General features: G+C 53.5%; 1 protein-coding gene across 1 annotated transcript; it reads left to right on the top strand.

Annotated features, from left to right (window-relative positions):
* The first annotated feature begins 3,485 nt into the window (after positions 1 to 3,485).
* On the top strand, positions 3,486 to 21,238 carry ZIC4 (Zic family member 4). Its single transcript, XM_043874968.1, is given in 6 exon segments — positions 3,486 to 3,781; positions 3,783 to 3,803; positions 4,979 to 5,063; positions 10,976 to 11,593; positions 16,088 to 16,409; positions 18,459 to 21,238. Coding segments are annotated over 6 exon segments (1,161 nt in total). The 5' UTR covers positions 3,486 to 3,667; the 3' UTR covers positions 18,460 to 21,238.
* The last annotated feature ends 972 nt before the right edge of the window (positions 21,239 to 22,210 follow it).

The following is a 22,210-nucleotide window of genomic DNA, read 5'->3' as shown; positions in this document are numbered from 1 at the left end:
CGAGGGTTTAGCAGAAGCGTCTGCATATTCATTAGGTCTAATTATTTTCTAGTAAGGAAAACACAAAAAGCCAAGAGTCGGAATCCTTCAATTTGCCCTTTGTTTCTAACTTCATTTGGCTTCTTTGCAGCTGAATCAGAGCCCTAAACTCTTTTCTCAGACAAAGAGACCTCAACTCATCCTTTCACAGGCGGCCCCGTTAGGAAACTCACCAGTGCCTGGTCGAGAGGAAAATGAAAATGAATATTTTTGCCCAGCCGTCTGCTCAGACTGCACTGGCTGGAGGAAGGCAGGGTCAGAGTCGGCCTTTCCTCCTTCCTGGTTTTCTGTCTTTTCACCAACTAGACTCCGGCTTGAGGTTGGCGAGCTGAGCTGCTCTTTTCCTGGGTTCTCCCGCCTCAAAACTGGACTTCTGTTAGTTGGGATGATTTCCTGGTGTCTGAGGGAACCTGGCTGAGCATTTGAGCTTGTTGTGCTGGGAAACAGAAATTTGAGAAAGAAAAAAAACACACACAAATGTTCAGTCCCCAGCAACAAGTCTGAGTCCAGCAGCCCCGGAATTCCCTGCCAACTTTGAGTAGAACTGGGATGGGGAATGGAGGCAAAGGGGTTGAGGGTGTTTTGTTTTGTTTTTTTCTTCTTCTTCTTCTTTAACTACCATACACTTTGTTCAAAAAAGATATAGCGGAGCCACTCAGAGTCTTTTCTGTTCCCTGTAAGGGGAATTTGGATCCTGCCTCACGGTAGTCATAAAAATCTTATCTGCAAGGTGAAGTTTTCTCTATAGGCTGTGCTGCTTTCACCAGGGAGAACAAATATTGAACCCACTTCGCCTGCCTTTCAAAAAAAGAAAAAAAACAGGGAGGGGAACTGAGGAGGGAAGGGTAGTGGTTGGGAGGGGGGACGAGGGAAAATAATTCTACAAAAAAGAAAGTCAGTCCTCTCCTCTCCAGTCCGTGGAATATCCAAGGGGGACGTTGACAAGAGGGTATTTTTAGGAAACGCGTCCAAATATACAGAGTAAGAGTGAATGTGAGGAAAAAAAAAAAAAGTTGTGGGTTGTAGAAGTTATCAAGTGGGATTTGCGGCGCTCTCTGCAGGAAACGCAAGCGGCTCCAGTTCAAAGCCACATGCACCAACGTGACATATAAGCCATTAAAATATCATCCTGACGGCTCATTTCTGCTTCATCATACATTCCCCAACTGCTCCCCGAAAGCTGGAAAAGGAGAAATGAAAGATGACCGCCTCGCCGGAACCACAAAAGAGAGGCTTGGAGGGTTCTGTGGTCCCCCCTCAGCCACCCCAAAGTGATGTGCAGAAATGAGGCGATCCCGGCAACAGGTGGAGCGGGGTAAGTGCGTGAGTCCGGGGGGCAAGCTGACCGGACCTGTACCCCCAGCCGCGGGGTAGAACGCACCCAAACCCCTCTGGGGTAAAAGGCCCAGCTAGATGTCTTTCCCCATCCCCCCCTCCTTAGCCCCCCAACTGTGGGTATAGGCCCCACCCCACTGACATTGAGGGGAGGAGGGGGCCCTTCCGCGGGAGAGGCTACGCTGGGGTTGAGTCCATCCCTTCTTCTCAGAGAGGGGTGGGCAAGGGGGATGAATGGGGCTCCCACTGGCACTCGGACCTGGAGCAGCTCGTTGCCGCCCGCCTTCCCTCCCCTGTCTGTAAATCGCCCGGGTGCCCCCACCTTTGGCACCAGAAGAGGAGTCAGGGCCCTGAGCTTCCCTCGCCCCCAGGCCCGCGCAGGAGGGGGGCCCCTGTAGGCAGCTTCTCCGTCCTGCCCCCCCACCCAGGACGGCGGGGAAGGACTCGGCTTCCCCTCTCCGGGGCCAAAGGAGCCGAGTTAGGCCGGCTGGCTGCAAGATGAGGGAGCCTCTCCGCCCCAACCTGCCGGGAGATGCCGGCTGGGTCAGCTGCGGGGCCCGCATCCTCGCCCTGGTGCGGTCTGGTCCTGCCTCGGGTCGCTGGCCGCTGGGATCCACTCTCTTCGCGCGGCCGCCCGTGGAATGGGCACTTGGCTTGCTTTCTCCCGGATGCGAACCAGGGCTGTGACTAGCTCCCAAGGGAGAAGGCCGCAGCTATCTGGAGTTCTCGGCACTGCCCTAGACATCTAGAGGCCCTAGAAATTAGGGACACGTGGGGCGGGAACAGAGACTGTGAAAGAAATCTAGCACTGTCCCAAAGGTTTAATAGGAAAGTTTGGAGTTGATGAATAGTCCGTGGGGACAGCTGGGAGCCAGCGAGGTCTTAGGAATGGAGAAGGGGCGTTGGAGGGGCCGCAACTTAGCCTGCACCGTCTGCAGGAAACTCCCTTTGGATTTCAAGATCATATTTCGACCCCTTTTCCGACAGCAATGGCCTCAGAGCGACCCGCGAAGAGGTACCGCGTACCCTTCCACTTTAGCCGCCGGCAGCTTGGAGGCGGGAGGCGATTCAAAGGGACGGTTCAACGTCCAGGCTGGTCCTTTAAGGGACCCACTAACGCAGATTCTATTCTGGGCACACGGAGGTGGCCCAGACTTCAGCCCCCAGCTGGAGGAACCCTAGCTTTTCCCTCTAGGGAACAGAAGAATGAGTCAAGGCCGTCGCACAACTCAGCCTGGCAGCCCAACTTCCTGGCGCCTGAGGGCCCGACGGAGGGGAACCCGGGAGGTGCCGGGTGCAGCTGGCGAGCGCAGACCGCGGGCAGAGGCCGGGAGCCCGGACGCTCCTAGGCAGCCTGCAGGCACCCCCACCCCGCCCCCCGCTCTGCACCTGCCCCGCTGGCGGAGCTGTGGCCGAGAGGCGGGCATCCCCTTGCCGGCGCGCCTGCGGGGTAATCAGTGTGGAGCAGCGGGGAAGGCTCGGGGACTGAGGTCGCTGGCTTGGGAAGCAGGCTGAAGACGACCTCTGACCTTAGGCAGGCCGGAGCCTGCCAGGGCGACCCCACAACGTGCAGCCTTGGTGTTCCCCCGCAAAGAAAAATGATGCCTTTTGCCTGTACCCACTGGCCCCACTTTCGTGGCTTTCCCCTAACGCGATGAATTACCGATGCTCATTGGCACCCTTTCCTTGTCTCAAGGGAAGGAAGGCAGAGTCTAGTAAGTTTCCAGGTTGTGCTCCGGCTGGTGATTCAGTGCCCAGGGCTGGGGTGAGAAGACAAGTCAGGAGCAACCATCTGGGGAAAACCAAGCCGAGAATTTTCAGGGCTTTTAGATCCCTGGGTTGGCAAGAACCTGAGGTCCAGGGGCCCAGGGACAGCTCCTAGATTCTCTTACCCCTCCTTCAGCAAGATGACTGGCTTGCTAAGTGGGGTCAGAGTTTGAACCAAGGAGAAGATATTTACCCAGGTTCCGTGCACAGGCCGGTGATGGAGCTGCTACGGGAGCAGCCCAAGGTCGGTCCCAGTTGCCTGCCTGAAGTCCAGCCTCTGAAACATTTGTTGGCATGCCTTTGGGTTTATAATGCACAAAGGACCGCCAGGACTGGGGGCAGAAGTGACCCAAGCCTCTTAAAGGGAGGGCTCAGGCAGCATTGTGGGTGGACAGAGGTCTCTAGGGAAACTCACACCCATTTCCCTCTGAAGCAAAAAAGTAAATTCTATTAGTTCCAACCAACCAGGACTTTTCCTGTGCCAGACATCCTGCCATGAGGAAATTTTAGAGCAAGGACTCCCAGCATGCCGCCCTTCTGTAGGAATGTGAAGTTGGGCTTCCTTTCTTTCCTGATCTGTGCGGAAAGGAGCTTATTACCTTTGGGGACAGATGCCTTTTGGTTAGAAAGAATTGAAAATAAATAAAACACTCTGGGAAAAGGTGAGTCTAACCCCCTACCCCCACCCCTCAGACTTGAACCTAGAAAAGACGGGAGAGGGAAGGGAGAAAACACCTAAGCCAGTTCAAGCCCGGGCTGGGGATTGAAGGCTAGAGAAAGAGATCTTTGAGCACAGAGAACTGGAAAGCCTTTGAGATAGCAGAGCCCCACTTGGATTTGGCCTGTGGTTCAACAAGTTAAACAACTGCTTGTTCTGTGGGCTGGAGTGTCAAGACAGGCAGACGTCCTCATTGACAAAGAGCTTGCTGTGTTTGTCCGGCCTGAGAACTTTTCAATGACTGTTTGTCTTTCTAGTCCAAATTGAGGGTTGGGGCTGGGTGAATCGCCTGTTTGGCTGTTCCACTGCCTTCAGCCTTGCCTGACAGATGCAGGGTTCCCCAGGACGGGTTTAAGTCTTTAAGATGGCCAAAGACCGGGTAGTTGTATCCACAAAGTGAATCTGATAAGGAATGCGAATATTTTGGGGGTGGGGTGGGTTATTTCTGAGCTTCTCGACTAAGAAATGTGGACAGCCAGGACCAAATGATAGAAAAAATCTCCCCGCAATCTGATGAATTTTACATTAACTTTAAAAAACCAACAGCTACGGCTTCCAAATGGGTGAGGAGGTGCAAGCCATATGACGTTTAGGGATTCCACATCACCTTGGGCATAACAGGAGCTAAGCACCTGCAAAAAAACTCCCTCTCCTATCAGTTCCAACACTTACAACTCAATTTTTAACCTGCTCACCTCCCAAAGGACACCCAGCCCTCCTTCTCGCTAAACTTAATTAATTAATAAGTTTAAAGAAAATGATGGGGGCTTCTCAGATTTAAAAAATTCCAATTTCTGGCATGAGACATGTTCGAACATTGGCTGATGGAAAGGGTGGGTAACTCTACTTGCGAAGAAACCCACAAATAAGTTACAGATAAAAATCTAGTTGGAAAATGATGTTTTTAAATATTTTTCATCACCCAGGATATATTGTTTTGCTGTAAAGAGGGATAGTTCTCAGCAGAATTCTTTCACTTGCAAATTTGAAAATAGTCAAAGAAACACTGAAAAGCTCTTCAGACCAGCACTTTCACTCATACATTCAGTCCATACAGTCTTGCCATACAAACATGTTAGGAAATCATTTAACTACTGACTGTCTTTTCTTCCCAAACAGGCTCAAAGTCAGAAAATGAAATCCAAGACTTCTTTGGTGATGAGGAAACGAATACGGCTTTACCGAAACGCCCTGAAAGAGTCAAGTAAGTTAGTATCCTCGTTTGAATATTGGTCTGCTGAAGTTATTTTTTACGTAAGAAGTAAGTTACTTTTGTATGTTTTTTGTTGTTGTTGATTTTTGGTTATGTTGGTTGTGAGTTTGGGGTGTTTCTTGAATTCTAGTGAAACTTAAAACAAAACCTTAGTGTTTGATGCATTTGCATACAAATCAACAACACAACTTCCCACCAGCAACCAGCTAATCCCCCTCAATGTCTACTCATCTGGACGTTCTAGAATTAATATTTGACGACTCTCTCATTGAAACAACAACCCCTGACCTTCTGCAGTTCCACTGTCACATTATTCTATGACATATTCATCTTGAATTCATTTCCGGACGATTTGATTGGAATGAGGTTTGACATGTATTGGCTTCCATGAAAGGAGCAGACTTTGATCTTGGTGATGGGGTTTACATGATATGCATCATCTTTACCAGGGACACCAGCCTTCTGCAATGTGGCAGCCACGATGTTCCCACAATGTGGTGTCTGAACGGGAAGTGACTGACAGCCGCTCTGTCAGGAATACCTTCATTGTGAAGAATTTAATTTAATATTCCATTTAGAATAAGCATATGATTTAGGGCTGAGAGTTCCCCCTCTCAGGCATCTAGACCGCCTCATTCCAACTACACCACCAGCTGATGGTTGCCTCCAATACCAACAGCTGCCTTGTTGATAGGAAAAGCAACCTTCTCAACAAAAGCTAAATGGACAACTTACGAAATGACTCTCTTCTATTATTTTGGGAGGATTTGATGGCAGAATTCTCTAGAGAAATGTGGTTATTATGTAAATTCTGTTGTTTTAATTCCTTAGTGCTGTTCTGAAAGATCCTTTAACCATGTTTACTAATCATTTGTCAAAAGGTGGTTTGTTTGAAAATTAAATTTTATCCAAGCATATTTTCTTTCATATGTACTTCCACTAATGATAATTAAATCCCAAACTTCCATAGCAGAGGGGAGGAGTATCTTCCTTTATCTTCAAAATCCTGATAGATCTCACCTCCTCTTATAATGTCGTCATGGACCCATAGAAGGCTTCAGGGGCTTAAGGTATTTTTTTTTCCCCCCCTTAAGACTAGAGACAGCTTCTCACTCTAGGAATCTTGAATTCTATCTACGAATAGCCTATGAAAGGATTTTCCCCCCTGCTTTGGGTGTAACCATAGCTAGAAAGAGAGAAGAAAAGATTAAACCAGTGACTTTGCAGACCCAGATGCAGACTATTCAGCCAACAAGGTTAGTGCTTGGCCAGGCTCTGAGCAGTGGCCCTCAGTTTTTGGGATCCTGGCTCTCAGCATAACCTGCAAGAAATCATCACTTAGCATTGGTGAAAAGATCAAAATAGAAAAAATAGCCCAGCTATTGACTGTACGTCTCTCTCATTTTTTTTTCTCCCGAAGGAAGAGAAATTAGACCTTTGCTCACTTAAGCCAGTGATGTGAGTTGCTATGGCAGATGGTAGGGTCACCAAATATGTTTCTATCCAGCAGGACTAGAAAATCACTTTAGTTTATGATGTTGCTTTATCATGGCTGGAGTAAACCACACTTAGGGCATGAGTCAGAGGTCTGGAGGGATGTCTGGAGCCTGGTGGTGGAACTTGCTCCAAACAGGTTCCTATGAAAACCAGCAGTGCTTCCTGGAACTCTGCTGAAGATCTCTGAGCTGCAGAATGTATCTTTTTTCTTTCTGTATATCAAGCAGAAATGTGGACTCAACAATGCTATACTCCCCAGCATGGTTAGAAAGTAGACTGCTCCAGTCAAGCATTTGGTATTTGGGGTAAGTGTGGAGAGATAACTTTCTGAAAGAAAAATTCTGAGCATTACTGAGGGACAGCACCACTCAGCCTGCCCAATCAATAGTCAGTGGAACCTGGAATCCTTGCTTCCTGGGTTCTGAAGACTCAGGGGAAGAGCCTTGAAAACTAAATTATGCCTCCCTGATTTCGGTGCCCTGTCATCTGTGACAAGCTGGATGCTGCTTTGGGGTTTATTTCAGAGAATCACCTTGAAGACCCTTATGTTATCAACCCAAAGGTCCCTCTTTATAAATTATAGTGAGTAAAATGTTTTTTCTCCTTTCTATATCTGTCCCTGGGGAAATGTCCCTCTGGGAGAATGCATGGTCAATTCTGTGTTTAGCCAACCAAAGTGTGAACCACGTGGCTCCAAGGCACTTGCAAAGATTAAGCAACCTTAGTGACCTTAGGTCAACTGACCCCTGACTTCTCAAGAAGCATCTACCCAGGATGCATCCAGATGTTTTCAGTGCTTCAGGAGAAGGCTGCATCTGGGCAGGAGCTCCATGGGGCCGGGTTACTGTCCATGAATTTGGCTGAATCAGATGCATCTGCTTTTTCACTGTTGGCACAAAAAGTCACACACATGTTCAAAGCTTTTCACGGGTAAAATTATCAAGAAACACTCTGTGGTGTAGTAACAGTCTCTGTGTGTAAAACCTCTACTTCTTATCCCTGGCTTCTGTGGAGGTGCTTCGAATTCCAGGGGTGGGGGTGTCCACAAACTCAGATGGTTAAAAAAAAAAAAGCATCTTTATTTTCACCACCTTCTAATGGAATGTTATATGCTATGAGTGTGGACAACAAACACAGGATTATTAATGTTCACCAGGTTTGCCAGGTTTCCAAGAGAGTCCACAACCAAAGACCAACTTGAATACTCCTGTTCTGTGCTGTTATTCAAAGCTTTTGACACAGATGGGGTCACAGCGCATATGTATCCTGAGTGGTTCCTCTTTGTGCAAATCAGTTTTAATGGAAGCCAGAGTAGATGGTTAGTTTGACAAACAACCTGAACGTTAGGTTGTAGATCACCTACTTTTGATTGGGAAAGAAAATATTTTAATTTAAATAAAATAATTTAATTGCTGGACTAGTGCAGCAGTGCCCCTACACTGAATTAGGCCTGAATGCTACAGGAGGATCTAAGTTCTATGTTGATAAATGGTTAGGAGAAAGAGCCTTTGGGCCAGAGGTCCCATAAAGGAAGACATTGGTTTTGTTTTTGGACTATGTGTTTTCAGAACCCATCATGGGTTCATGGGTTCGCCTAGACCACTGTACCATTCAAAAAGACACCTTCTCCATGGGACGCCTTGAAACCAGCGCTTTGTGGAAGGGAAAATGGGGGGCGGGCAGATGGAAAGGAGGCACCTGTGGGCAGAGGGGATAAAATCCAGCAAGGGAGAGTTTGCAAGAGGGTGAAAAAGCCCAGGAAAGGAGACGAATCCTTGAAGTCCAGTCTCAGCACCACTGGGTGGAAGCCCTTGGTTTCAGAGCAGAAGGGGTCCGGCTGTCAAACGCTCTCCTTCATCTTCTTCTTTTTTTAATGCTAACGCAGCATCTATTGGTAGTTTGCTTAAGCTCTTCCGGCCGGAGGAGCAGAAAGACCTGGACTTGTCAAAGCCGAGGGAAATGGTTGTGGAAGTTAATCCCTCACTAAATTGCGGCCCTGAGCAAGGAACAATGCATTAAACGAAGAAAGTCTCAAAGACTCTGCCAACCATTATACATAAGTTAATTATTTTAAAAAAATTAAAAGAAATCCTTATTGACTGACCAGGAAATGTTTAAGAATAGTCCCTGGTGCTGGGGGTGGCTGAGGCAACTCAGTCAACTCCATCAGGGTTCCCTGTAACCTGTCCAAACGCCTCACCCCCTGCTAGGGGAGCCGGGTCTTTTACCCAATCCTTAAAACTTCTCTTAAGTCTTTCACTGCTTTGAGGGCGCTTTCTGTGGCCTCTGGGGAGGCCGGAGATAACTTAGGTTGGCATTTTCGGCTACTGACTGCAAGGCAGGCTTGAAGACAAGCAGCCCTTTAAAACGCCGGGTGCTGCAGCCGGCCCCAGCCGGTCGGCTCAAACAAAGAACCGCTCCCCCCCACCCCGCCCCGTTGAGGCCACACTCGGCTGGGCCAGGACTGAAGGCTTCTTCCACCGGCCGACCCTCCACCCCAAGACAGCGGAACCCGGGAGGGCGTCCGGGAGAGGAGGCCGCGGCTGGCCGTGGCTCTCACAGCCCGGCCGGACAACATGGCCTCGGCTCTAGGCAAGCTAGCCGAGGACAGACTCCGGCCGCAGGCAACAAGTGCCTGAGGGCACTCAGGGTGGAAGCGATTCCCGGCGTCTCCTTTCTCAGGGGCAGGACCGCAGACGGACCGAGGGAAGAGATCTGGGGTCGAGGACCCGCCCTCCTCGCCGCGCCCCCCTCGCCTTTGTCTCTGTGACCCGCGGCTCGCAGTGATTTGCGGCCGGGAGGAAGGGTCCTTGGGCCCTTTCCGGGGGGCGGCGTGGATTAAAAACCAGCCTCTCCTAGGTCATCACCGTCTCTGGACCATTCCTGGGGCTCGGTTCCGGGCCGGATTCTAGAGTCCGCCCGTCTCTGAGCGTTCCAGGCACCCGGGAAGAGGGGCCGACAAGGCTAAACGGGAAAAATATGGAGTGGAGGGAAAAGAGAGGAGGAGCGGAGAAGAAAGGCTCTAAGTAGGAAGGCGAAGTGTGTTCAGAGGGCTCGTGGAATTGAGAGCGAGAGCTGGAGAAAGAGCGAGAGCGAGAAAGCTGAGCGACCAAGCAAATTCGGAGAAAGCGAGAAAACATAATTAGGGGCAAGGGCTGCTAGCCCGGGAGCTCCCCTGCTCTCGGCCTCCTAATCTGCAGCCGCCTTTCCTCCCGGGATCCCCGGCCCTCGCCTCCTCCCGACACCTGGGACCAGCTGCCGAAGCAGGCAGCCGTGCCCGCGCGCCCGCGGCGGCAGGGCTGGGGGCTCCGGGCCGCCCGGAGGACATGACGCACTTCGCAACGGCCCCTCCCCGAAGTCGCGGTGACTGGAGGCAAAGCCCAGCCTCGCTCGCTTCCGAGAGCGCGGAGGCCGAGCCGATCTGCCTAGCTTTCGGGAGCGGAGCGGAGGGGGCTCCCGAGTAGAGAAAGGAATCCGTGCCCGGGTCAAAGCGCATGAGCAGTAGCTGCGCGAGACGGGGGCGGGGCGGGGAGCCGAGCAGCTGTGACTCTGTGCGTGTGTGTCCGTGTGTGTCCCCCGCGCGGAGAGACCTGTCATCGCTGACGTCGGGCCGGGCCGCGGGCCAATGGGCGACCTAGGCGATTGTTCCTCTCGGCGGGCCCGGGCCGCGGCCCCGAATCTCTATTCACTTCCTCACGCGCCCCGCTGCTGCCTCTGTAGTGCAAGGGATTTCAAGTAGACATTAAAGACCGAGAGCGAGAGAGGAAGAAAAAAAAGTCACAACCCCAAACTCGGGGGGCGGGGGGGGAGAACTTTGCAGAAGTTGTTTGTGATCGTTCTCTCCCCTCCGCGCTTTTAGGTGACGGTGGCCTGAGTGCCCCGACCCAAGGAGCTCCAGGGAGCCCCGGCCGGGATGCAGCAAGCCTCCTTCTCTCAGCCGATCTGGGCGCTGAAATTCGTATATATGGCCGGGGCGCTCGGGCACCACCGCCGCCTACAACATCGCCACTTTCCCCCGCCCCCCCACCCCGGGGAGCTGGCCGCCAAAGCGCACTCGGAGCGGCCGGTCGGACCCCTTTGGAGCAGAGCCCGGCCCCCCCCCCCCCAGCAACCCACAGACTCAGCTTTGCGCACCCCACAACCCCTTCCATCTACCCCGCCGGCACAATCACTCCCCTGCTCACCAAGCGGCAGGGGGCTCTACGAAACAGCCGCCCAGTCTGGCCGCGACGGCGGCGCTTGCCCCGCGGTGTCCACCCGGGTCGCAACCGCCGCCGTCTGACTCCCGGTCCCGGCGCTGACCGCAGAGGCCGCGGTGTGGCTGGGCTGGGCCTGCCCCCTGGGGCCCGGCAGAACGCTCAGCCCCCGCCACACCTTCTCATTCGCACTGTTTGTCTCAACAACAGGTAGCAGCTCCGGACACCATGGCCCCCAGCTCGCTGCCGCCTCCAGCCCCTCGGTGTTCCCGGGCCTTCACGAGCAGCCTCCCCAGGCCTCCCCTGGCGGCACTCTGAATGGACTCCTGCGTCTGGGGCTCCCCGGAGACATGTACGCGCGACCTGAACCTTTCCCGCCGGGACCTGTGGCCCGCAGCGACGCCCTGGCAGCCGCCGCCGCCCTGCACGGCTATGGGGGCATGAACCTGACCGTGAACCTCGCCGCGCCCCACGGCCCCGGCGCCTTCTTCCGCTACATGCGCCAGCCCATCAAACAGGAGCTGATCTGCAAGTGGCTGGCGGCCGACGGCCCGGTGCCCCCGCGCCTCTGCTCCAAAACTTTCAGCACGATGCACGAGCTGGTCACGCACGTCACCGTGGAGCACGTCGGCGGCCCGGAGCAGGCCAACCACGTCTGCTTCTGGGAGGAGTGTCCGCGCCAGGGCAAGCCCTTCAAAGCCAAGTACAAACTTGTAAATCACATCCGCGTGCACACGGGCGAGAAGCCCTTCCCCTGTCCCTTCCCGGGGTGTGGGAAAGTCTTTGCTAGATCAGAAAATCTCAAAATACACAAAAGAACTCACACAGGTCAGTATTCGGCACTGTCTGTTTCGTGCGGACCCTCTGGGGGAAAGGGGGGCCTCCTTGGGGCCTTCCAGCTGGATTTCCTCAAGTTCCACCTGGGGGGAGGAGGAATATTTTGGTGCTTCCATGAGCCAAGTTCATAAAATATTAATTATGCCCTTCTATTAGAGTCGCAGAAGTTTCCTGAGGCTGTGTGTGGGAAGGATAGTGTGAGATTTCTGCTGGAGGGGGTGGGGAGGGTGCTTGGGTTTCTGTGTGTGCAAATGTGTGGTCCCTGCTTATCGAGTTTGCTATTAAGGTATTCTAAAGGGCACCGTTCATCAGAGTTGTGAAGACACAGCAACAGTCTGTTTTCCTGGTCCCCTTGGAATTGTGTGGGGAGTAGTCTTGCAGGGGTCGGCCTGGCAACCTGACCGCCACCTGGACGGAGAGCTCTCCAGCCCGTTGGTGCCTTCTTTAGGACTTGGGAGTCTCGTTGGCTAACTTCACCTCTATTCTGAAGCCGTGGCCACCCATACTCCGGATGTTTCACAGACTCTTTTGCTTTAGCAGAGACCCAAGGAGACTCATCTGCCTTAAATGTCATTTACTGAGCTGTTAAGTGAAATGGGGACATGTGTCAACAGCATCTGTTAGTTCTAGTTAACAGAAAGGAAAGGAGCGGGCCCAAGAGCCTGGAAAGTTGAACTCCTCTGGCCGGAAGCATCTCTAATGAATGCAATTGCAAGGAGAAAGTTTTCACACTTCCCAGAACAGCCTGTGAAGTTATATTAATTAGTTTAGCAGTCAGGGTTTTCGCTCTCCTTAGCTAGGGTTTTCTTGCCCTGCTTCCTCAAAGTTTATGAAGTCAACATCTCTCCTCCTCCATTTTGGGGGCAGGAGAAGGGGACATATGGAAGAGACAGAAAGGATGAAATAAGTTTCAGCTTAGTGCCCCTTTCTACTCCCTGGCATTCTGCCTTACCTCTATTCTTGGTGGAAACATCAGCAATTATCAAAGAATTCCCCTAGGCTGGCACTGCCCAGGAAAAGAAGCTTGCTAAAATCCCACTCTCTCCCCCCAAACCCTGCAGTCTTGGCACACTCGGAGGCAAGAAAAGTTCAGTTAGTCTCCTACTTTATTTCCGGAAACATACGGTTTATCCGAGCTGCTTCCAGGATCCACCCCCCCGCCACAATCTCTTGCAAGAGTTTGTTCCCCGCCCCCTCCGATTTTGATCCAGGGGAAGAAGGAGAGAAGTGAGACCCAGATCGCCGCCCTCGGCTCGCTATTCATCGAGCTGGCGACCCGCACCGCGAAGGTAGACTCGAGTCCTGAGCCAGAGAAGGAACTCATTTTTAATGACAGGGGGTTTTAAACAAACAAACTTTTACTGCTCTTTGCCGGCCTACTGTTTGAAGTCCGTGAAGCAGAAAATGGTTAAATTCTCAGTGCAATCGACCTACAGCAGAGAAGCAAGTCCAGTGCGCCCGAGCTGGCTCAGGTTGCGGCTGTTCACAACAGAATTCTAAGTACATCCTTTCCCTTTCTACTGGCAGTCCTGATTCATTAGCACGGAATTAAAAAAAAAAAAATTACAGCGCTTCTGCCCTGGCGTTTCCCTCAAACCCTCCTCCTAAGTAATGAAAAGAGGAGAAAAACAACAACAACAACAAAATGTTTCTGAAATGGCAATAGACCTCACTACAAATTATTCATGAAGACAGTTCTCGATTCAACAGGAAAATAATTGCCTTTTCAAATATTAATGGCGTTTCATTTCCTTGAGTCGCGGGAGCGGCAATCAGGAGCCGCTTTCTTGGGAGCTGAGATTTTCTCGGATCCGAATGCCGGGCCCGGCTTCAGAGGCAGCGGCTCCGAGCCCACTCCGAAAGCTTTCTCTTCGCGGTGGTCACAGCGATCCCGGAACAATAGTGCTGCCGCGAGGGAGACGCGGGCCGGCTGCCCGGCGCCCTTCCCCGGACCCCTGGGCCGGTGGCTCGCCCCACTTTCCCAGGCTGACGGTAGAGGGAGGCAGGGCTGGGATCCAAGGCAGAGGAGAAGAGGCCGCGCCGGGGCCGATGCTCGGAGATCCCGGCCCAGCCACAAGTGCGAGAAAATGGCGCGAGCCGAACCGCCCCGCCGCTGCCTAACTTTGTCGGGCGGGCCTGGCGCCGGGCCGGGGAAGGAGGCCTCTTTCGGCGGCTGAGCCTCTGGGAGGAGACTGCCGGCCTTTCAGGACTCAGCCTCAGGCCCAGGCTGCTCGGGGCGGGCTGCAGGACCCCGGCCCAACCCTGCTTCCCCACATCCATCCACCCACCCACCCAGGGCGCGGCGCCCAGATCTGATGGGAGGGAGAGGGCGGGAGGCTGCGTGTTGGGTGTAGGGGCGGGGTGGGCTGGGGTGGGGTGTGCAGTTAGGCGAGGAGCCCGGGGCTCCTCCTGCTGCTGCGGAGAGGCCGGGCGGGCGCCGGGGCGCGGCCTCCCCTGGGCCTGCGAACTACCAGCCTGCCCGTATCACCTTCAGTGCCCTGCTTTTTTCGCCTCAGTACCTCGTCTGGGACGAAATCATTATTTCTGTTTTACGTGAATGTTCAACAGGGCGCTCACAAGATGGATTGGGGAGGGAAGCAATATTGGGGGTTGCAATCGACCTCAAATTCTATTTCTCCTCTGTTGTCTTGGCAAGTCTTGCTTTCTTTTGCAGGCCCTGAATTACATGGTTTTTGAAAGTGATTTTAGAAAGAAAAGACGGAAGGAAGGGAGGAAGAAAAGTTGTAGTTTTGCAAATGCTGACAGGGAGCAGAAGGGAGAAAAGGAGAGGCATATCGGGACACTGGTTTATTCTGCATCGTTCTCCTATTTTTTTTTTTTAAATAAAATTATACAACTGTGCCGAGAAACGGCAGATGCCAGCAGCGCCCACTGTCTCCACTGAACTAACAATACTGCTGCAGTGGGAACTCACAGCGGCCGGGCGGTGAGGGAGCCTTGGGCTTCTAACCCGCTGCCGGGCGGAGGCGAGGGTTGTGCGCAAACCTCTGGGTCAGCCGAAGCCTCCACGGGACTCGGGAACAGGGGCTTTGTTTATTCAAACCTGCCCCAAAGAACTCATCTCTCCTGGAAGCGGCGGGAGAAGGACCACAAAGGCAAACAGTCCTCCAGCCGTGATCCCTTCCTCCTTAGCCAGACGCTCGGTAGCCTCTCCCTCAACCCAGGGCGCCCGACAGCCTCCGTTTGTTTAAAGCGCCCGGACATTTCTTCCTCTCCTTCCCGCAGCATCTGCAGCTCCTGCAGAAAACTGGGCTTCCGGATTCTTGCGGTCCCTTCCTCCCCCAGACGCTAGCGGGTCCAGCGGGCTGTGAGCTCCCAGGCTGAGTCTCGGTCCGCGGCCAGTATTCCCACCCTAACGCGCGCTCGCGCCTTCGCGCGGCTCCACTGGGCATCGCACCGCGAGCCGAGCCCTCCCGGGTCTACGCCGGCTGCCCGCCTGCCCTCCAGTCCAACTAGCCAGGCCCGGCCGGACCGCAGCAGCTGCGCTCCTGCTGAAGCCGCCGCGACAAGGGTGCGATCACTGGAGAGGCCACAGAGCTCGCTTGGCCCGGGCAGAACCTGCCTCGCTGGTTTCCCTGCTCGGGCCCGGGAGGCCGTACCGTGGGCCGTGGGTGGTCTCTGGAGGCCGCTCGACCTCTCGCAGTCAGTTTGGACTGGGAGAGACGGCTGCCCGAGGCACAGTCTCCAGGAGGCCGCTGGAGCAGCGTGATAAAATATTATTGCCTGCGCGCGTATCTGGAGGGATCCCGGACAGTTTAGGCAAGATTTGAAGAATGCTGCTAAATGTTTGCCCTCGGGGGGTAAAGGGGAAGGGGAGGGGGCTCCATTTCCCGTAAAAATCGCGACTGAAGTGAATCATTTCTCAGAATACCTTTCCCGGCAGCTCGAGTACACGTTGGGCACGCGCCGTGTGCATCGGCTGCGCATCCTGAAAGTACCCCATCGCCTTGGCGTTTGCACAAAACCTACTTTAGGAAACGATGTGGGCCAGAACTGGATGTGTGCGGGGTGGGCCGCTAGGCGGGGAGCGGGGGGGGGGGGGGGGGGGGCGAGCAGAGACGTTTGGCTGGAACAGCAACTTTAAATTGAGCAGATGCGAGCTCCACAGTCAACTCTATTCTCCGGGCAAAGGTGCTTCTGGCTCCGAGTGGAGAAAATTTGGAGGAAAACAACCGGAGTGGCTCTGGATATTCCCAAGAAGGCAACTGGACTAAGACGGAGTCTTTGTCGCTCCTCCTCCCTCCCCTCCCCCCAGGCCCAGGCGGGAGAGGGGGCGGGCCGCAGGCTTGCAGGGGAGAGCTGGGGGGGCGCTCGGAGTGGGGGGAGGGGGTGCCGGGCCTGCTGCGCCGGGGAAGCAGGTTTCTGAATTTTTGTGTGTGGCCCTCTTCCCCAAAATGGAAGAGAAACTGGGAAAGGGTAGCGAGGTCAGCGCGCGCACTAACGTCTCTGCGTTGCCTCCGCCAGGGGAGAAGCCCTTCAGGTGCGAGTTCGACGGCTGCGAGCGGCGCTTCGCCAACAGCAGCGACCGCAAGAAGCACTCGCACGTGCACACGAGCGACAAGCCCTACGCGTGCAAAGTGCGCGGCTGCGACAAGTGCTACACGCACCCCAGCTCGCTGCGCAAGCACATGAAGGTGCACGGGCGCTCGCCGCCGCCGCCCGGCTCCGGCTACGACTCGGCCGCGCCGTCTGCCCTCGTGTCGCCCTCGTCGGACTTCGGCCGCGAGCCCGCGGCGGCCTCCTCGGCGACGGCGGCGGCGGCGCGGGGCGCCGACCTGAGCGAATGGTACGTGGGTCCGGGCGCGGGCCCCGCGGCGGCTGCCCCCGCGCCGCCGCCGCCGCCTGTGCGAAGGCTGCTGCTGCCGGTGCTGCTTCCGCTCCGCTGACGGGCAGGTCTAGGCCCGGCTCCCGAGGCTGGAAGAGACAGTGAGGGAGGAAGCGAGGGGAGCGGGAAGGGAGGGAGGTCACCACTGATCGGGGGCAGAGCTCACCGAATATGCCAGTTTAATGTCCATTGTCTCCAAGTATCCAAAAGGTACCCACAGGGATTGTGCAGTCACATCCAGCACCCTGCCCACCCACCCAGATGCCCTCGACCGGGTAGCGTGAAGCCGGGGTTGGGGTAGGGTAAATGGAGAAAGAGGCAGAAGGTGAAAAAAAGCAAACACACACATCTTAGGGGAGTTTCTGCGCCATCTTGGCAACTGCAGGTGGCAAAAGTAAGACCACGAAGCCCTGTGTGTTCACGGAGTGGGAAATGTTTTCCCCGAGGCCTGGGGCTCTGCGCAGCGACCCCTACTCCCTTCCCAGCTCCCAGTCGGAGCCGCCGCGGAATTCCTGCTGGGGAAGGTGGCAGAGGAAACTCACGAGCCCTTACCTCCTCTCCTGCTTTCTTCTTTTGCCTCCCTACACTCCCCCTCCCCCAGCTGTTCCAGTCCCAGATCGAAAGATTTCCAGCCACTTCTGTAAGGACACGAGAGGGAAGTGGGGGTGGGGGTGTGGGAGGGGCGGTTAGGCACCTGCCCTGCGGATCGTGTGCGCCTCCTCCGTAGGCTGGCCCGGGCACAGTCTGCGGCCTGGGCTGCGGCCGCGGCCTACGTTATTCACCGGGGCTAGGAGAGAAGGCCCAACACGGGACACAACAGAGAGTGTGCTAAAGGGGCTTTGGGAGCCAATGCTCTGAGGACTCCACAGACCAGTCACGCTCCCCCCACGCCCCACCCTGGTCCAGGAGCTGGCTGTGGAGTCTTGTGGGTGCTGGGCGGTTGGGATGCAGAGTGGACCAGTGACGTCATTGAGTCTAGGCCTCCGCAGCAGAGGGGTCCCGCCTGGGCGACAGTGTCCGGGTGCATCGCAGCAATTCTCTGATGGTCTTTGTCAAAAATCACACAATGTTGGTTTTGTTTAAAAACGGGGGGGGGGGGGGTTGCGTGGGACAAGAGACAAACTTCGAGAATAAATATTTTGAAGGCAAACACCCAATGGGTCTAGATTGAGCGTGTATTTGATGTGCTGGGTACCAAATCGCTGAAAAAGAACCGGATGTTGGGGGCAGGGAAAAGGAAAGCCTGCAATTGTGCCAAGGGGGAGGAAAGATGAGGGCCTGGTTCCCAGTCAGTTACCCTCTGAAGGGAGGATGGCGCTGCCCCAAAAGTCTTGCTAAGATTTGGGGGGAGGGGCAGATAAAAAAGACAGGGAAAAGTTTTGGTAGACCCGTCTCAGTCCCTTAAGAATTTGGAGATAAGTAGAGGTGTGATACTCCTACCTATGGGGAGCCCCCAAAGAGCTCAGTTAAAAAGCTGGACACAGCAAACCAGCCCAGATTCTGCCACTCTGCTGGCTTTTCTTCTGTTTCTGCCTCTGCAGACACCGTTGGAAGACTGTCACTCCTGCCCCATCGCCATACACTTCCATCAGATAAATAACGTCCTAACTGGAGAGGGACTGTTTCCATGACCCCTAATAAAAACTCGAATCTTCCAAATACATCTCTAGTGAAGTCGCCCTTGTGGAAGGGGCTCTGCAGTCCTCTTCCCGCCCTGCCCCCACCACAATAGGGCCCAGAGGCCGTCTGGCCGAGGGCTGGAGGTCGGCTGCAAACGGTTCTCTCATCCAGCAACTCCCGCCCCGCCGCCAAGGTGCAGGGGACATCTGGGGGACTTGCTTCTTCTGAAGATGGTAAAAAAAATGTCCCAGTCTCCAAAGAGGACTCCTTTCTTTCTCTTGCTTTTCTAGGCCCCATTTTTCCTTCCACCCCCATGCAAAATAATGAAATAAAATTAAAAATGCGTAGTCGATCACTAATCGCCTTTAATTTTTCATTTGCTTGTTACAGATGTCCACCGCGTTGCTCGCAAGGTAATCTCGCCCGGCGCAGCTGAGCGCCCGCATCTCGCGCCTGCGACATCAAAGGGGCCGCGCACAAAGCAATGTTTCTTCGCCACGGTGCATCTTCATGGTAAGTTAGGATTTCTATGGCAATGGGCAAGTCGCACTGAAATCCTGAAAGGCCGAGCCTGGAGCCCGTCCAGGCTTTTCATTAAGGACATAATATTTACGTCTAACAGGCCTTTTTTCTTGTGTATACAAGTATATATTTTTGTTTGACGCGGACTAAATCATTTTCATTTAATTTCCGGTAAACAAAACCCACGCGAATGGGCACTTGTTCCCGATCATAATAAAAATGGATAATAATGTGAGGGAAGAAAAGGGCCGCTTGAATCGCCGCTCAGCCCCCTTTGTTTCTGCTTTCTGCGGTGATCAGAGGGCGCATTTGGGTTTGATGGCGAGTTTCTAAAGGCGAGGAAATGGTTTGTAAGAGGGGAAAGAAAAGGAGAAAGGTCTAATCAAACTCGGGTTGTTCAAAGAGTCGGGTTTTGGGGTTGAAAGTGTGAGTTTGACGGTGCACCAGCATGCCGCGTTAGGCTCGCCATGGAAATACGCGCGGGGAGCGGCCGCTTCAAAGGCGGCACACTTCACTGCAGACACTCTATTAAGATACATTTGCGCTGACCTTTGCTTTCACGCCATTTAATACTGTCACTGTCTCCAGTATATACTTCCTCCTTAGGACCTGCCTCGCCAGCGTTTAGGGGTTCACCTTGCACTCTGGGGCGGGGGAGGGGCGCTTGACACCAGGGACGCTTTCAGGAAAGGGAGGAGCCGGACTCCGCGCAACTTGACTGCGCCCTGAAGAGGCTCCAGGGTCAGGAGTAAATAACTTTCGGGCAAGCTCGGAAGCTTAACAAATGAGCATCCCCAGCTCGGTTTTGTGTCGAGCAGCTCTCCGCCTCGGGAGCAGGTTGGAGGCCTGAATTTGAATGGGACTTGGGGGAAGGAGCAGGAACCGCCCTGGATGAGTCTGGGGAGTTCCGATTGTGCCTTTGGGACATTTCACTCTGGCCCACAGCACAGCTCATTCGGCCCCTCTGTCCCAGAAGTTTCTCACACACCCCCAAACTTGTTTCTCCCCAGGGTGGGGTGTAGGGACCCCCAGAGGCCTGGCTGGCCTGGTTACAGACTCAAGAGCCCAAGGCCAAGGGGATAGGGAAGATGGAAGGAGAGTTAGAAGTCCGTGTTCCCTTAATTGTCTTGTTGTTTATTTTATCCAAGTACCCCTGTGAATAGGGGAAAAATAAACACGGTGGAAAAAAAAAATCAAACAGTGGAGTCTTCTTTAGTGCCAGTCCTTGTGGTTGAATAAAAAGGATGGTCCGCTTTCTATTCAGCTGAGAAATCTTTGAAGTGGGAGTTATTATCTGAGACATTCCTCCTTGTCGTCCTAACAACGCTGATGAAACGGAAAAGGCTCTTTGTCAGCGATTTGTTCTCCTCTCTGTCAAACTCTCTCTGCCCCGTTAGTTTCAAACCGTTTCTAAAGAGATAAAATCTAACTTCTTAAAAAAAAAAAAATACATGCAGACTACACTAACTGGTAACTTAGGGCTAAGTCCTGCCAAGGGGAAAACAAAAGCATTGCAGAGACATCAGGCCCAGAGCCTGTGGAGGTGTGCAGATGTTGAGGGGGCTCTTTGCCCAGGCTCTGGGACAGGAGGGGAAGAATGCAGAGACAGTGAAGCCACAGCGGAGACACCCTAAGCCCCACTGCGGGCCTGCTTCTCTCTGCTGCTCTGCACTCAGTCCAAGTCAGGTCACTGGGGACCCCTCACGCTCCCACTATTCGTGCTCCCGATCCTTGGAACCTAAAGCTGCAGCAGTGCAATTGTTCATATTTCCTGCTCCTTCAAAGACAATCTCAGCTAAAAATAGACCCATTGTGTGTTTCTTCCCACTAGCAGCTATCAGCAAGCCCTTTCTGCCGTTAATAGAAAGAAGAGGGGCTTGAGGGAGAGAGACATTTTTATAATTTCCTGTTTTCTAAAGCATCTTGGCAATTGGAGTTCAGAAGGTCCTCGACCCCAAAGTGCATGCAAACGTCCCGCTCCCCCATCCCCAAGTGCAGTCCTCCATTTTACATTGCGCCCAGGAAAGAGAGAGAGAGACTTTCACCCAGTCCAGCTTGCCCCAGACATTTTGATGTGGTTTTAAAGGTGTTTTACATAAAGGAGGATTCCAGCCTCCCTACCCCCGTGTGTGCTGACTAAATGATTTGTAAAGAAGTTTCCCCAAGCTGTAACCCATGCTGTTATTATAGTTGCTACAAAATGTTGTCTCTTATATTGATTTTTATTTGTTTACTGGAGGTCCCCACATGTTTGTTTATATTGCTAATTTATGGGAAAATGTAATGATTGCAATGAATGTGAATTATACAGACAGGCAAATGTTTTGTGATCATAATTTACTCACGCAAGAAAGCCTGGCTGAAACCTTAGACTATTTGGTACCCTCTCTACCCACACTGCTAGTGATTTATCATCTGTCCCCTTAGCTCCTTAAATTATGAACTAACTTGAAAGGAAAAAAGTTGTTATGTATTTCACTGAAAGTGATTGTTGAATGAAAATATAGTTGAAACCTGTGGTTCAATCTGCTGTAAATATGTAAAAATGAATTAAACCTGTGATTCCTTTTGCCTCCAAAGATCTTCATGTACATGGAGATACGTTTCCCTATTTTCTTTGGAAATAAACGATGTGATGTTCCCCTTTCCCTCTGGAATTCGAGTGTCCTGTTGTTGCCTCGTCGTCTTGGGAGAGATTTGGGGCCCGCCCAGCAGCATCCCGTCCTTTTCCCTGCCATCCCTCACGACTTCCAGATACATCTCCAAAGTCTAGTCGTTTGGAGCAGCAAAAACAGAAGGATCCACCAGAGCGGGGTCTTAGAGAAGACTTCTCTCGCCCCCACTCTCACCCCAGTAACACTGGCACCCCTTAACTGGTTTCCATCGCGGAATGGGAAAAGGTAGGCCGATGCTTTAGGTGTGTTCCCGGCAGGGCTGTCTTGCAGTACCGCAACCTCTCACAAACCACATCTAACTTCCTAGAGAAATGCCTGGTACCTGGCAGGAAGAAAACAAAGAAAACGAGAGGGCAGGCTGCCTCCACGTCTTCCCTAAGCCCTGATGGGGCTTCCCTGGTGGCTCAGACGGTAAAGAATCCTCCTGCAATGCGGGAGAAGTGGGTTCGATCCCTGGTTGGAGAAGATCCCCTGGAGGAGGGCATGGGACCCCAATCGAGCATCTTGCTTGGGAAATCCCATGAGCAGAGGAGCCTGGCGGGCTGCAGTCCACGGGGCCGCGAGGTCGGACTCGACCGAGCGACTAAGCACAACGCCAAACATCAGCCCTCATGAAGGTGCTTCGAGTACAGTTGCCCGCAGGAGTCTTCCCAGCGGACGCCATTCCCGTCGGGGAGTAGCCGGTGCTCAGACCATTCACCTCCCTTCAGGGAATTGCCGGCAGCCAAGCCCGAGGCCACAGGACCCTTCTCTGAGCCCGGATTGGGAGGTTGGGATTCAGTGAGTTTTAGCATCTGATGGAGAAGCTCTCTCCTACCCAGTCCAGCCACTGGAGAAATTATTTCAGAAGTACCAGTACCACCCGAACCACCGGAGCCTCCTCCCGCCCTCCCCTGCGGCCACCCGCGCGCCTTGCTCCTCCGCTCCTAACGCGCAGGCACAGCG

The sequence above is a fragment of the Cervus elaphus genome, chromosome 19 (genome assembly GCF_910594005.1).
Source record: "Cervus elaphus chromosome 19, mCerEla1.1, whole genome shotgun sequence".
In the NCBI taxonomy this organism is placed as follows: Eukaryota; Metazoa; Chordata; class Mammalia; order Artiodactyla; family Cervidae; genus Cervus; species Cervus elaphus.
The sequence above is the reverse complement of the archived record's forward strand: the minus strand, read 5'-3'. Positions and strand labels throughout refer to the sequence as shown.